Source organism: Dipodomys merriami, unplaced genomic scaffold (assembly GCF_024711535.1).
Source record: "Dipodomys merriami isolate MVZ:Mamm:240054 unplaced genomic scaffold, mDipMer1.0.p SCAF_12, whole genome shotgun sequence".
In the NCBI taxonomy this organism is placed as follows: domain Eukaryota; kingdom Metazoa; phylum Chordata; class Mammalia; order Rodentia; family Heteromyidae; genus Dipodomys; species Dipodomys merriami.
The window spans coordinates 24,075,753-24,089,862 of record NW_027202493.1 but is presented as its reverse complement, the minus strand read 5'-3'; the positions used below and the strand labels follow the sequence as shown (position 1 = coordinate 24,089,862).

The following is a 14,110-nucleotide window of genomic DNA, read 5'->3' as shown; positions in this document are numbered from 1 at the left end:
CTCACTCTTCTTATATAATCCTTTTTTAAAAGTGAGAATTTACATCAGGGGGACAACTATAGCTCACCAACTATAGCCCACCGTCCCTCCCTGCTACCTGCTTTTTGTACTGCTTATGAGCTAAGAATGGTTGTTAGATCTTTAAAGAATTGACAGCATGAGAAGAAAAGACTATTTCAGGATCTGGGGAGCTTCTGTAAAATTAACATTTCCATGTCCATAAATAAAGTTTTATTAGAAGAGAGCCATACTCAGCCACTTGCTCATTGTCTATGGCACCTTTCATAGCATAACAGCAGGATTGTATGATATGGGCAGAAAGGCCTAAAATGCATACGTACCCTCTGGCCCTTTATAGAAGTTTGCTGAAACTTGATCTAAATGACCAGGTGACTTCTTGGCACCATGCAGCCTCTTCTCATCCAGAGCAATGACAGTGTGTGGGACTGCTTATGTCAAATTGTATATGTGCATGTATGTGTGTGTGTGCACGTACGCATGCTACAAATGCACCAATACTGGCGCTTGAACCCAGAGCCCCATGCCATCCCTCGGTATTTTCACTCAAAGCTGGCATCCTACTACTTGAGCCACACCTCCACTTCCAGATTTTTGGTTGTTAATTGGACAAAAGAGTTTCATGAATTTTTCTATCCTGGTTGGCTTTGAACCTCAGATTTCAGCCTTCTGAGTAGCTAGGATCGCAGGTGTGAGCTACCAGTGCCTGGCATCCTGAGTCATATTTATAAAGTAAGGAATTCATTTTGAACATACTAGTTTTAATAATGTTACCTTTGGGGGCTGGGAAGGTGGCTCAGTGGTAGAGTGCTTGCCTTGCATGTATTAGGCCCTGGGTTCGATTCCTAAGTACCACATAAGCAGAAAAAGCTGGAAAGGGCGCTATGGCTCAAGTAGTACAGTGCTAGCCTTGAGCTGAAAAGCTGAAGGACAGCACCCAGGCCCAGAGATCAGGCCCCACAACCAACAAACAAAAAACAATGTTACCTTTGGAATTTGGGTTTAAAAGTCTTCAAATTATGGTTTTATCTCTTTTGGAATATAGATTTCAGTATATAAATAGCAAACAAAAGCAGAAAAATGATTATGAGCACTTATCCATGCCAGTAATATGATATACATTAGTTCTCTTAATCCTCATGAGAGTCTGTTAACTAGGTACCCTTAGCAAGCCCACTTCACAGATAAGAAAACCAAGACACAGAAAACAGGAGTAACTTACCAGATCATTATCCAATTATAGGATATAACATAGGATTAACATCCAATTATAGATGAAATCTGGATTTCAAACAGTGTAGTTTCAAAAACTTTGCTTTTAATAACCAGGCTGAATAGGAATAGGGTAGGAAGTACTAAAATTGCTGCTTTCAATATACCATTTAATTCAGGCTATAAACTTTTAAATTACTTTTATAGGAAAGGAGGAAGGAAAAATGGAAGGAAATGAGGAAAATTAATTCACAATATACTTACTAGTATAATTTATAAACGTTGTAACTTACCATTTGCCTCTGTTCTAATTTTGTGGTTGGCAAAGCACTTTTAGACACTCTGACTGGTTTACAACTCCATTAGATAAATAACTCATTTGCTTTATCTTGTAGATGGAAAAAAAACTGAGGATACCTAGAATACATTACTAGGAGATGATAGACCAAGAGCTTAAAAAAAAACCTATGGAGAGCTCAAATAGTGTAATTTTGTAGTTAGACAAAGTGAAATCCAACAAAATGAGCACCAGGATATTGGTGAACAGTGGGAGGGTGGAAAAGAGAGGAAGAAGGGTAGACAAATGACAGAGGGAAGGGGAGGAGAAAGTAGCCAAAAACTCATGGTATATACCACAAAATTAAGAAAAGTAAAGGAAGGGATGGGCCAAATGGGCTTGAGAATGGTGCAGGGGCTGATCGAGATGCATTGTATTCATAAACTCCTTTGTGGACTGGCATCTCTTTTGTATAACTACATAAACATAATGAAAACGTTTTTAATCTGTATTTTTTAACCTGGAATTCTTTTCATGATATCTATATTAGACAAACTTTCATGACTTTCACCATAACCATATACCAGCTGCATTATTAGCCACTTAATTTTCTAGGGACTGATTTTGCGTGTCACTTAAATATCTATTTATCTTTCCCTAAGTCATAAAATACTTGACACAATGAGTTCAGTTCTTTCTTATTCATCAAATACTTATGTCGTGTTCATTATATTCCAAGCACTTTACAGTATATAATTAGCTCACTTGAGCCTTATAACAACTCTTAAAAAGGATATACTATTACGATTTCCCTTTTACAGGCTAAGAAATTAAAACTCAGAGAAAAGTTGAAAAACTTGTCCAATGACACATACCGAGTACATGGCAAAGCAGGATTTAAATATTGGTAGCCTACCTTCCTAATTCTGTACTAGTAAGCCCTTAGTTTGGAGAAACTGGGCAATCATTTTCCAATATACAGTAAAATACATACAAAAATACATAACATGAAAAATATTGAGCCATGTATTCCATAAAAGCATCTTGCAGAAAGACCTTAGTGGAATATTCAAGAATATTTTTAAGTATGAAAAAAAGAATGGGGCCTGTGACTTCATTGACAAATTCAAAGTGGATGTCGTTCACACATTAGAACTTAAATACTCCATGGAATTAACATAGCATTAAATGTAAACCATAGAACACATGATAATTTTTTGGAGAATTGTTAGTATTCATAGAAGCTTAAAATCAGTTATCTTTCCCTTAGAATCCCCTTAGAATTCCTTAGTCAGTGCTCGTGTCATGTGATTATTTAATCTCTGCTTACATACTTTTTAGACAATAGTATGTTATATGGCTCACTTGTTAGAGAATCTTTTTCTATGTGATCTAAAACCTGCTTTAGTGACCTATCTTTTATTTTTGCTGGGTTTTAGAAAGCATTTTGTGATTCCTTCCCATAGCCACACTCAGAAAATTTACCTTCCTGATTTCTAAAAGTAGAGTAATCAACACTCTTGAAACTGACCAGCTGCTCATGGCTCAGGCTAGGGTGAGAAGTTTTTCTTGGACCTCCAGAGTTTTCTTGCTTATGTGTGTTTACAGGAACTCATCATATTCTCACATAATAGTAATTGCATGTGTAGCTATAAAGGAACAAGATTGGTTTATGTGTTTGAATTACAAAGATGCTCTTCCAGCAGGTCATTGAGGGAAGTTCCGAGATGCTTTTTTGCTTAAGAAATAAAATGATTAGAATAACTTTAGAAAGGGCATAACATTCTGCACATAAACATTTATGTTTTATATACATTTAAAAAATCTCTCTCAGCCATGCACCAGTGGCTCACACCTGCAATGCTAGCTACTCAGGAGGCTGAGATCTGAGGATCCCAGTTCAACACCAGCCCTGACAGGAAAGTCCATGAGACTCTTATCTCCAATTAACCACCAGCAAACCAGAAGTGGCACTATGGCTTAAGTGGTAGAGCAATCACCTTGAGCTGAAGAACTCAGGGACCATGCCCAGGCCCAGACTTCAAGCCCCATGACTTTCCAAAAGGAAAAAAAAAAATCACTCTCATTGGAGTTGTTTTGTGAGGGTTTGTTTTATTGTTTTTAACTTTTAAAATTATATGAGGCAGATGGAAAAGAGAGCCAGAACAGACAGGCAGAGGGAGACAGAATAGAGCCCAAAGCCTAGCTATGTCTATCTCGTATTTGAACATATTCCTATCTTAACCTCCTTGTGTTTTTTGTTCTCTCTTTCCACAGGCATTTCCTATTCAAAACAGGGACAGGGACAACGCCACTGTTCAGCACTGCAACCCCAGGATACACAATGGCATCTGGCTCTGTTTATTCACCGCCTACTCGGCCATTACCTAGAAACACACTATCAAGAAGTGCTTTCAAATTCAAGAAGTCTTCAAAGTACTGTAGCTGGAAATGCACTGCACTCTGTGCTGTAGGAGTCTCTGTGCTCCTAGCAATCCTCCTCTCCTATTTTATAGGTAAGAACAAGTGTTAAGAATTATGTTGTCTATTAATTGAGACACTATACTATTACTGAGTTAGTTTTTTTAATAATAGGGAGTCTAATCTGAGTTTATCTTTTGTGGAAAAAAAGGTGTTGTTAATAGTATGTTGTAAATCACAGAGTGTGTTAGGTTTCTGCTGATGTAGATTAATATGAAAGCTGAGTGTGTTAGGTAACTCATTTCCGTAAAAAAGCAAGGTTCTTTCTTAAACATAAACTGTAGTGTATGCTTGTGCCTGAACTTATCTCTTATGAAATATAGCTGCTCTATGACATTTACTGTGCACAAAGTCATCCAGGCACTTGCAAGATTGAACACTCTACAGGGCTCTCCTTCTATGTGGGCTCACTGGAGAACTCTGCTGTCTGTGGTATTACATGTCTTTCAGCCAACTCAGCTGTCTACCTGGAAAGCCCCTCACTCAGGGACACCATAGAGCTCTAGGAACAGTCTCCAGAGAAATGAGCATCCATAATGCAATGGATGGATTAAATTCTCATTCAAATATTTGGATTTTTGCTCTTTTCTGATGTAGTGATCAGATTTTCTCTTTCATAGTAACTCGTAATACAAGCTGTTAATAGTAGTTGTAAATATTCCTGTTTTCCAGTTATTTGATAACATAAATTACTTGAGCATTTATACTGCTGGAAAATGTTTCTTTTTATTTTTTTTATAAATGCCCACATCATAGTTTGATGTGCTTGTAAGCACAAGGAAAAGCCTATTGAAATGCTAATGTTGTCCACTGAGATAAGTCACAGACTGTGTGGTTTCTATACCAAGAATAACAGCCAGTGAGGCATCTCAAGTTTACAAAGCAATTTGTGATGGCCCATGAAGTTCTATAACTGAAGAGTGTCACCCATCTGTATGCAGACTAGAACGATGCTTCTGCAGAGAACCAGCTTCTCCCAAATAGTGGCAATACTCCTTAGAAATAAATTAGGGACTTTGGAAAGTGAAATAATCATTTTTGAGTCACTACTGTTAGTGGAGGTGGGGGGAGAACAGAATCGTAGAGCATGAGATAACTTCAGAGTGAGGAGCAGTAGCTAAGCATCTTGCTGTATACTAAGCTTTCCAATTCTTTCCCCTTGGAAGGCATGGCTAATGATTCAGAGCACTCTCTCTCATGAACCCAGAGACCCTCCTCATTGTCCTCATCAGAGTGCCCCACACAGCCCCTCCAGCAGCCACTTCCCATCAGTCGGAGATGAAAGCAAGATGAACCTTTTTGTCATTTTTTTAAATCTAAGCTAACTTCCTCCTCATAAAAGTGAGCAAACCAGATACCAAAGGGGTTTTCTCTTGCCTGAGTGAGCAAGCACACACTGTTTGAGAATTATCCAAGGAATAATGAGGAATTTTACAACCACAAACATCAGTGTCCAGTCAGGAATTACTAGTGTTCAATTAGAAAATATTGTAGCCATGAAGAGAACACTGCTAGTTAGCCTCCTCTGAATAATTCTGTATGAATTATTTGTATCTATCAGAATTTGTATCTAAAGAATTTTAAGTGATTCTGAAAGGCACCAGCCACAAATGGGATGTGATAAATTGCCCATGTATGTTTGTAAGAATAAAAAAAAAAACAATCAAACACACTATATGCTAGATAAATAAATGCCATGCAAAACTGAAATTCGCTATCAGGTTAACAGGTTCTGTGTCCTTTCTGATCAGTAAACATCAATGTTCTTGCAATTGTTAAATCTTCTGAATATCAGTTTAATTTGATTTTTTGTGATATAAGTAGAAGGAAAATGACATTTTAATGTGAGATTAGGTCATTGTTACTTGTGAGACTTGTACTCCTTTTTTTAAAAAATTCTCTTTTTTTTTTCTCTTTTTATTTTTATTTTTGTCTTTGTTTTTGTTTTGGTGGCACTGGGTGCCTTTCACTTGCTAGACAGGTACCCTCCCACTAGAGGAAGATTCCCCAGCCATTTTGACATTAGTTGTTTTTTCAGATACTGTCTTGTAATTCTGCCCATCTAGGCTGGCCTTGACAGTGTTCCTTTAACCTCCTGCATAGTTGAGATGACAAGCATGCATCATTACACCCAGAGTTTTGATTGAGACCGAGTCTCACTAACTTTTTGCCCTGGTTGTCCTAGAATCATGATCATCCCAATCAATATTTCCTGAATAGCTTGGATTACAGATATGAGCCAATGCACCTGACTGGACAGATTCTTTTCAAGGATCCATTACTGAGTGAATTCTTTAGAGTAAAGCCTGAAAATTTTCTTTTTTCCTCCCTAAATTGCTTTATTTTTACTATTTCACAGTTAGCATCTTCTTTTTCTATTCTTACTAATATCATTTTCCCCCTTATTTTTATTCTCCCCCACAAAAATATGCCAGTTATATATATATATATATATATATATATATATATATATATATATATATATAGCTCATAAACTTAAATACTCTTCAGTACAATAGGTACTTACTGATCATTTCTTTCTTTTGATCTAGTTTATGTTAGTACAAAGAAAGAGATATAATCCCAAAGTTATCTGGCAAAAGTTACTTTAATTATTGGAAATTAACTTATAATTTTATTGCTTTAATTAAGTACAAGTATGCTTAGAATTTTCATTGGCCTTGGTGCATCTCCATGACTAACACACTTAACACAGTGAGTTATTTTAAATCATGTAAAGAAGTTAATTTCTTCATTAGTTAGCATAATAATTTTCTTTTGATTAAAGATGTTGCCTTTACCCTTGGGGGGAGAAATGAATAAGATACTTCTCTCAGAGAAGAATATCCTAGTCTATTGAATGTGCTAGTCAAACAAAGGAAGAAAAGGGACACCTGACTACTAAGACAAATCACTATGATAAACACCAGAATCAATAAGAAGACCAATGTCAACAAACTACTTAACCACCCTTATCAAAACCGCAGCCATTCTTAAATTTGTAGTGAGTCTTTTGTTCATACTGGTTGTTAACATAAATCTGAAGCTGAAGGACTATGTTTTCTAAGGAACTTGAGGAATTATATCCTAGAATTTTCTGTCATCTTCCCACTTAAAATCATAAGAAGTTGTGAGAACATAGCTGTATCATGTCCTATTTCAGAGGTGAGTTCTCTCAGGAGGAGCAAGGTACATAACTTCTGAAAGAGAAGAGGGAAAGGGAAGGAGACAGGATTTGTTGTTCATACATTAAAATTTTGGAGACTACAGAAAGGCCCCCAAAGAAAGTAAAAATTGATTGCAATCACACAGCATATAGCAAATCACTGTTAGCCTTTCTATACTACCCTTTATGGATGTTTTCCATGCATATCTAGCTAAAGGTCCATGTGTCTAAATGCATTTACCAAATATTCTACTTGATGAGGACCATGTTTTCTTTCCAGGCCATCCAATTTATTAGTCATCATATACATGTGGCTATGGCATATTTAATGGGGCTCCTGAATTTAAGGAACTTACTTTATTTGTAATGAATTTAAATTCATAAATCTACACCTAACTAGAGGCTACCATTGGACAGTGTAAATGTAAGCATGTTAGAAAACAAGTGTTAAGTAGCAGATCCTGAGCCCTGATGGAGTGAACAGAATGGGCAAACCCTAGCAGATACATAATTGGATAGATGGGCCATGATTTTGCATATCCCAATTCAAAAAATCAAAAGGATGATGCAAACCTTCAGCAGTCACACTATGATTTTTTTTAGACAACTGAGTCCCCCAATTAAAACTCTGTTTTTTTAGATATTTTATAATATATTTCTATTCTAAAGATACTGTACAAAGGGGTTACAGTTACATGAGTAAGGTAATGAGTACACTTCTTATCCAGCATTGTTACCTCCTCCTTTGTTTTTCCCCTCCCATCTGTTCTCTCCCCACCTACACAACTTCTCCCTCCTCCCATCCCCATAAGCTGTAAAGTTCATTTTTAACATAATGTCTTGTACACCTCGTTGTTACAGTGGGTCAACCTGTATCTCTATTGCAGCATTTAATAACAAAGGGAAGGGAAATAACATCCCTGCCTCCCCCCAAATTAGAAAAATGTATATACAAGACGCAGGGCACTGGAATCAAATACAGTGAAAACAGGGGATATACCATGGGGGAAGAACATACAAAAGAAACAAAAAAATCATATGGTACATTATAAATACATTAAAAACAACAGCAAGAAAGAAAGTATCTTGTGTTCCTATCTTAGGGTTCATTTTGCTTAGCATCATCTTGATCATATGACCTTTTCTGCTTGTCCTAGACATATACTAGTTATTGCAAATAGGGAAACCATGGGACCTATGTTTCTTTGCGCCTGGCTTACTTCACTTAATATGATTTTTTCCCCAAGTCTTGCCATTTCCTAACGAATAGTGCAATGTCATTCTTTCTGATGGAGGAATAGAATTCCATTGTATAGATAGACCACATTTTCTTGATCCATTCATCTACTGAGGGACATCTGGGGTGGTTCCATATCTTAGCTATGGTGAATAATGCTGTGATAAACATAGTTGTGCTGGTAGCTTCAGGATGGTCTTGTTTGTGATTGTTTGGGTAAATGCCCAAAAGTGGGATTGCTGGGTCATAGGGAAGCTCTATGTGTAGTCTTTTGAGGAACCGCCATACTGCTTTCCAAAGTGGTTAAACAAGTTTACACTCCCACCAACAATGCAGTAGGGTTCCCTTTTGGCCACATCCCCTCCAGCATCTGTTGTTATTAGAATTTTTGATTCTAGCCATTCTAACTGGGGTGAGGTGGAATCTCAATGTTGTTTTGATTTGTATCTCTTTTATAGATAGAGAAGTTGAGCACTTCTTCATATGTCTATTGGCCATTCTTAGTTCCTCTTCAGAGAAGTCTCTCTTTAAATCTTTATACTAGTTATTAATCAGGTAGTTGTTTCTTTGAGAATTTGTTTTTGGGAGATTTAATTTTTTGAGTTCTAAGTATATTTTAGATATGAGACCCTCGTCTGTTGTATGGCTAGTGAAGATCTTCTCCCAATCCGTGGGCTTTCTATTGATCTTGCTAGCTATGTCCTTTGCCATACAGAAGCTCTGCAATTTCATGCAATCCCATTTGTCCAACCTTTCTTTGATTTGTTGTGTATCTGGGTCTTTATTAAGAAAATTTCAGCCTGTGCCAAGGAGCCCTAGAGTTTCTCCTATTCTTCCTGTAATGTTTTCAGGGTGTCTGCTTTGACTTTGAAGTCTTTGATCCATTTTGGAGTTGATTCTGGTGCAGGGTGACATATAACGATCTAGCTTTAGTTTTCTACAGGTGCTTAACCAATTTTGCCAGAGCCATTTTCTGAAGAGGCTGTCTTTTTTCCATTCTATTTGAAAACGTTGCTTTAATGAATTAAACTCTAAAATGATATGCCTTTACACAATGGAAAATACACAGAGGCCTCCCTATACCAGTTAAGTTCATATTAACAGAGACACAGACCTATCAAAAAAAAAAAACCTGTCTCTCTTTCCTGGTCCCTAGAACACTCCTTTTTGTCTAGTCTGAAATGAGGACATTTTAAAAAATGAACAATAACCAGCAGTGAAAAATGGTGTGTTACTCGCTGTTCGTTTATTTTTGTTCACAGTTGTATAGTGCAGAAGCCTTGATTCTTGTTCTTTCCTCTTAGGTGCTCTTTATTCTCAGAGGAGTGGGGGGGGGGGCAGGAAGATAATCTAAAGTTTTGAAAAATGTCCAGGAATTGCATCCTGAAGCAAAAGTTTTGTAAGAAATGATTAAGAACAAATTTAAATAAAGGTTGGAATTAGGCCATTTGAAACGGCAACAAGTCCCTCAAGTCACACTTCCATAATTGCATTATGCACATTTAACTTCACGGACATTGACCTAACTGGCTAGGCACAATTTATAAATTGGAAAGAAAAAAATCCCCTTGTAGAAAATACCAGTGGTATTTGCACATGCTCTTTAAGTTTATGGAATACTAGAGAAAATAAAAATCTTATGGAAAGATGTATGTCAGTATATCTTCTCAATTCTTAGCCCTTTTGACTTTTTCCTAACTAGTACTTCTTAAGACAACAGAGGGGTTTTTTTTTATATTTTAAGTTTAACTGAGGTACAATTCACACACCAAACAAATCCCTTTTCCTAACTGTGTAAGTCAGGGGTAGTTAGTATAATTACAGTGTTAGTATTTTTACAATTATCCCAATTTTTTAATACTCTCATTGTCTCCAAAAGAGGAACCCCAAATTCCTTCATAGTCTCCTTGAATTTCTTACTAACCCCTCAGTGGTTTCCCTTCCATGAAAACCCTCTCATAAAAATCGGCTTTTTTTTGAGGGATTAGCTTGTTACCTCCGAATTGTTGTTTTGATGAGTTCCTGAGACATGCCGCTAACCAAAAAAATTACTCAAATTTTCAGTATTCCTTTTTTATTTTGAAAAAGGACATACGTAGTTATTTATTGCCTTTGAACAGCTGCTGCCAACTGATTCCTAAAATAGATGTTGTCACATGTCTGCTGAAAAAGGCTGTTTAACAACATAAGCATTCCCTAGATGTAGCAAAGCATCACCTGTCAAATCCAGGTTCAGTGCAGTTACGATTCCTTAGCCATTGCCTGGGCTACTTCTGTGCCTATTTGCATTTTATGAACACTCGCTGTGTACCTTAGAATTGATTGAGGTACTAGTTATATGTATGCAACTCAGGGATAGAAAGAAGAATACATCAGCCCTTTATGCTTCATGAAAAATCAACCATTTAAATATATATGGCAACATGAAATGTGTTGTGACATTCTTTTTTCTTTTTGGACATGTCTTTATAATAAAAGTGCTGTTTTATTAGGTTACAGAACACAGCCAAGCAATGAATTACATTCCATTCTCACTAGTTTCTTCCCTTAACTCTTGATGCATAAGATTCAGAAAAATACATTTTGTCTGAAATGAAATGGTAGCACTGTAATGCTAATGTGATTTGATCATACTGTAGAGGAATATGCTGTGTTTTAGAGAATGTAAGATTATAAAATTTGAATTTGGGCATCAGTGTATCAATATTGTATATGTATGTATGTGAAATTACAGATGTATTTAAGCTTGACTTAATGATGAAGGAAGGCTTAGATAAAATAGTTTACCTCTAAGGGGAGGAAAATATTAGTTTCAGAAAACATACTGTTAAAAAATTCCAAATTTGGGCTGGGAAGGTAGCTCAGTGGTAGAGTGCTTGCCTTGAATGCATGAGGCCTTGGGTTCGATTCCTCAGCACCACATAAACAGAAAAAGGCAGATATGTGGTTTGTCTCTGATCCAAATAAAATAACAAATTTGTATGTCCAAAATCTAGCAAAAACCTGACTTTTTATTCATATTAAGACCAGAATTTCACAGAGATTAAGATCTGCCATCATATAGTTATACTCCTTTAGCATCTGCCAAAATGTTGATTGTTCTCATGTTTATACTCTGTCGTGACTTGCAGTGAGATTTTTTTTTCCTGTGAATTTGGAGAAAATAATTACTTTTGTAAATCTAACATGATATAAAAAGCTAGACTATTGAGAGATCACTTAAAATTCATTCAGCCTGCAGTCAACTGTATATATCAGGGAATTCTGAATTGAACCTAAAGAGGAAAAAAAGCTATATTTATTTGTACTCAATTTTAACAGTGTAAGTTTCTGCTTCTTTTTTACTAGCATAAGATAAAACTACTTGGTTCTGAGTTTATCTTAGTCTTTATTATTATACATAAAACAGGAAGCATTCTCAAATTGAAGAAATTATACAACAGTACAAAGTACATACCACCTGTCCCAATAAAAATAATTTATTTTGCTGTTGGCTTGATGTAAAGTCAGCTAAACTAAATAATAGGTGAAAAAAATGCTAGCAGGTGCAAGGCCCTTTAAATGGATTATTCTTACATTTAAACATAGACATCTCCCTGACTTGAAAAAATACTCAAGAGATAATAACAGTAAGAAATACCTTTAAAGTCAGTTCAACTCCAGTTTATCCACACATAAATATCTTGTCTGTGAAATACAGTGGTGTTTTCTCTTGTTTGAGGCCATTGCTTTTGTGGAACGTAGCAATGTCTCCTGACTAATGACAAGTGGGAAAGCATAATACAATATTTACCATTTCAGTGCTACATTGCATAAATATTTAATTGGCGTTGCATATGTCATTTGCTTTTACATTAGTGGTCCTGAGAGCTGTGCATTCAGTGAGAAATAGCTACATACAGAGCAGTGAAAGGAAAAGCAGCTATCATACATGCGGTTAAGAGACAGACGCTGGGTTGTAAGGCATCCTGAGGTTTCATCAGCTCCAGAGTCAAAGATGTCATCCCAGAATTTAACAGATCAAATACAGTTCACGTAATTGTTTAAATGTTGTAATTCCTGCATCAGCTTTGAATGTCTATGTTCTGGAAGCTTCTTATTTAGAGTCTTTAGTAATAAAACCAATGAAACCAACCACTGTCAGGAAATGTCTTCTCCTCCCATCTACCCGGCATTCATTCAGCACTTACCTTTATTGAGTTACAGCTATGGGCAGAACCCTATGATAAGATCATAAGACAGATAATATAATCCTGGACCTCTTTATCATTTTAATTTTTTTGGAGAAAGTGAGCAATAAATCACATGGTGAGTACTTTAAAATAAGTGTTTTAAAAGAAAAGGATGTAGCTCAGTAATAAAGTGCCAGCCTAGCATGTAGGTGCAAGGTCCTGAGTTCCATCCCCAGGACTCAATAAATAAATACATACATAAATAAAGGGTAGGAGACTGGGATAGTAGATAAAAGGCAGACCTTATTAAGTTTGAACATTAGGAAAGATTTTCCTGCTAAGACCTGAATAATAACTAGGATTATATATTTTGACAAATGCTGACATCGGGACAAGTTTTAAATATTTCTGCACAATTTTACACATGACCTGAAAAATCAGTTGACAAAGGCAAAAAGTCTACATGTTTCTTCAGGGAACTAGTTACGTTGTTCACTAGTTTGTTGAGTTGGCTAAGTGCTTTGTTATATGGTTATCATCTACCTGTAGAAAGAAATGTTACTTTGGAAATTTTGGTTATTTAGATCCAAAACTGTCATAAGGATTTATAGTCTTTATATGTGCTTTCTATTCCCTAAATACTTGCTTTAAGAATTTTATTTATGATGCACGTCCAGAAAGTGGTTTTAAAAAACTGTCAAATGAAAAACTGTCTGCAAGTTTCGAACATTCATGAGTACTCTATTAATCTATTCTGGAAAAAAAAAAAAAGGGCATTGCTCATGTTTCAAAAGACGTTTGGAGGTAAAGGTCATGTTCCCTATTTGATTACCAAAGAGGTCAACATATTGAATTTACACGATTGAATTGAGAATAGATATTAGTCTGAGACCCTCTTATGCTTTTTAAACATCTTATCCTACAGTGCATTCAGGAATAATTCTATTTTTAGCTGCTTTATTATTTCTAAAGCAAATAGTATTGTTGATCATTTTTTAAAAGAAAAATCATAAGACATAGGAAATCAGTGATTCATTTGTGCTTCCAGTGAGTAAATATTTCAAAAGAAGACCCTAATACAGGTCTCCTTATTCAATGTCTAGAAATTTTTCTTCTGTTATAAGGTATTTTTTTCTAATAAGATTAAAAAATTTGCTAATGGTGTATAGGATAATAATTAACTGAATGATAAAATGAGAATTTTCTTGCTTTTAAATTCTCTTTTGTATGTGTTTATGTCATGAGGAAGGCTTGGTATATGTTGCAATTTCTTAGACAGCTGTCTTTTATCACTTATTTTTTAAACAAATAAAGGGTGATTTTGTTGGCAACTTTTCTACCTAGATTTTAATAACACTTGATATTTTGTGCCATTTATTTTTATTGTTGCCTTTCATTTATATGAAAAGATTCTCATTTTACTTTAAGGCAATACTATTTAATTTCCTTTGTTAAAGTGAAGGCATGAAACTTTGGCCAATCATTGCAAAGAAAATATGTTTTAATGTTTAAATATGTCTATATATTATATGATATATACAAGATAT

General features: G+C 35.6%; 1 protein-coding gene across 9 annotated transcripts in view; it reads left to right on the top strand.

Annotated features, from left to right (window-relative positions):
- The window catches only part of Tenm3 (teneurin transmembrane protein 3), a 608,309-nt gene that overhangs the window by 444,721 nt on the left and 149,478 nt on the right, over positions 1 to 14,110 (top strand). For all 9 annotated transcript variants that reach the window (XM_070016445.1, XM_070016443.1, XM_070016442.1 and 6 more), the window contains one exon: positions 3,785 to 4,023. In XM_070016445.1, the coding sequence (XP_069872546.1) occupies positions 3,785 to 4,023 (239 nt within the window). The remainder of the gene's footprint in view (positions 1 to 3,784; positions 4,024 to 14,110) is intronic.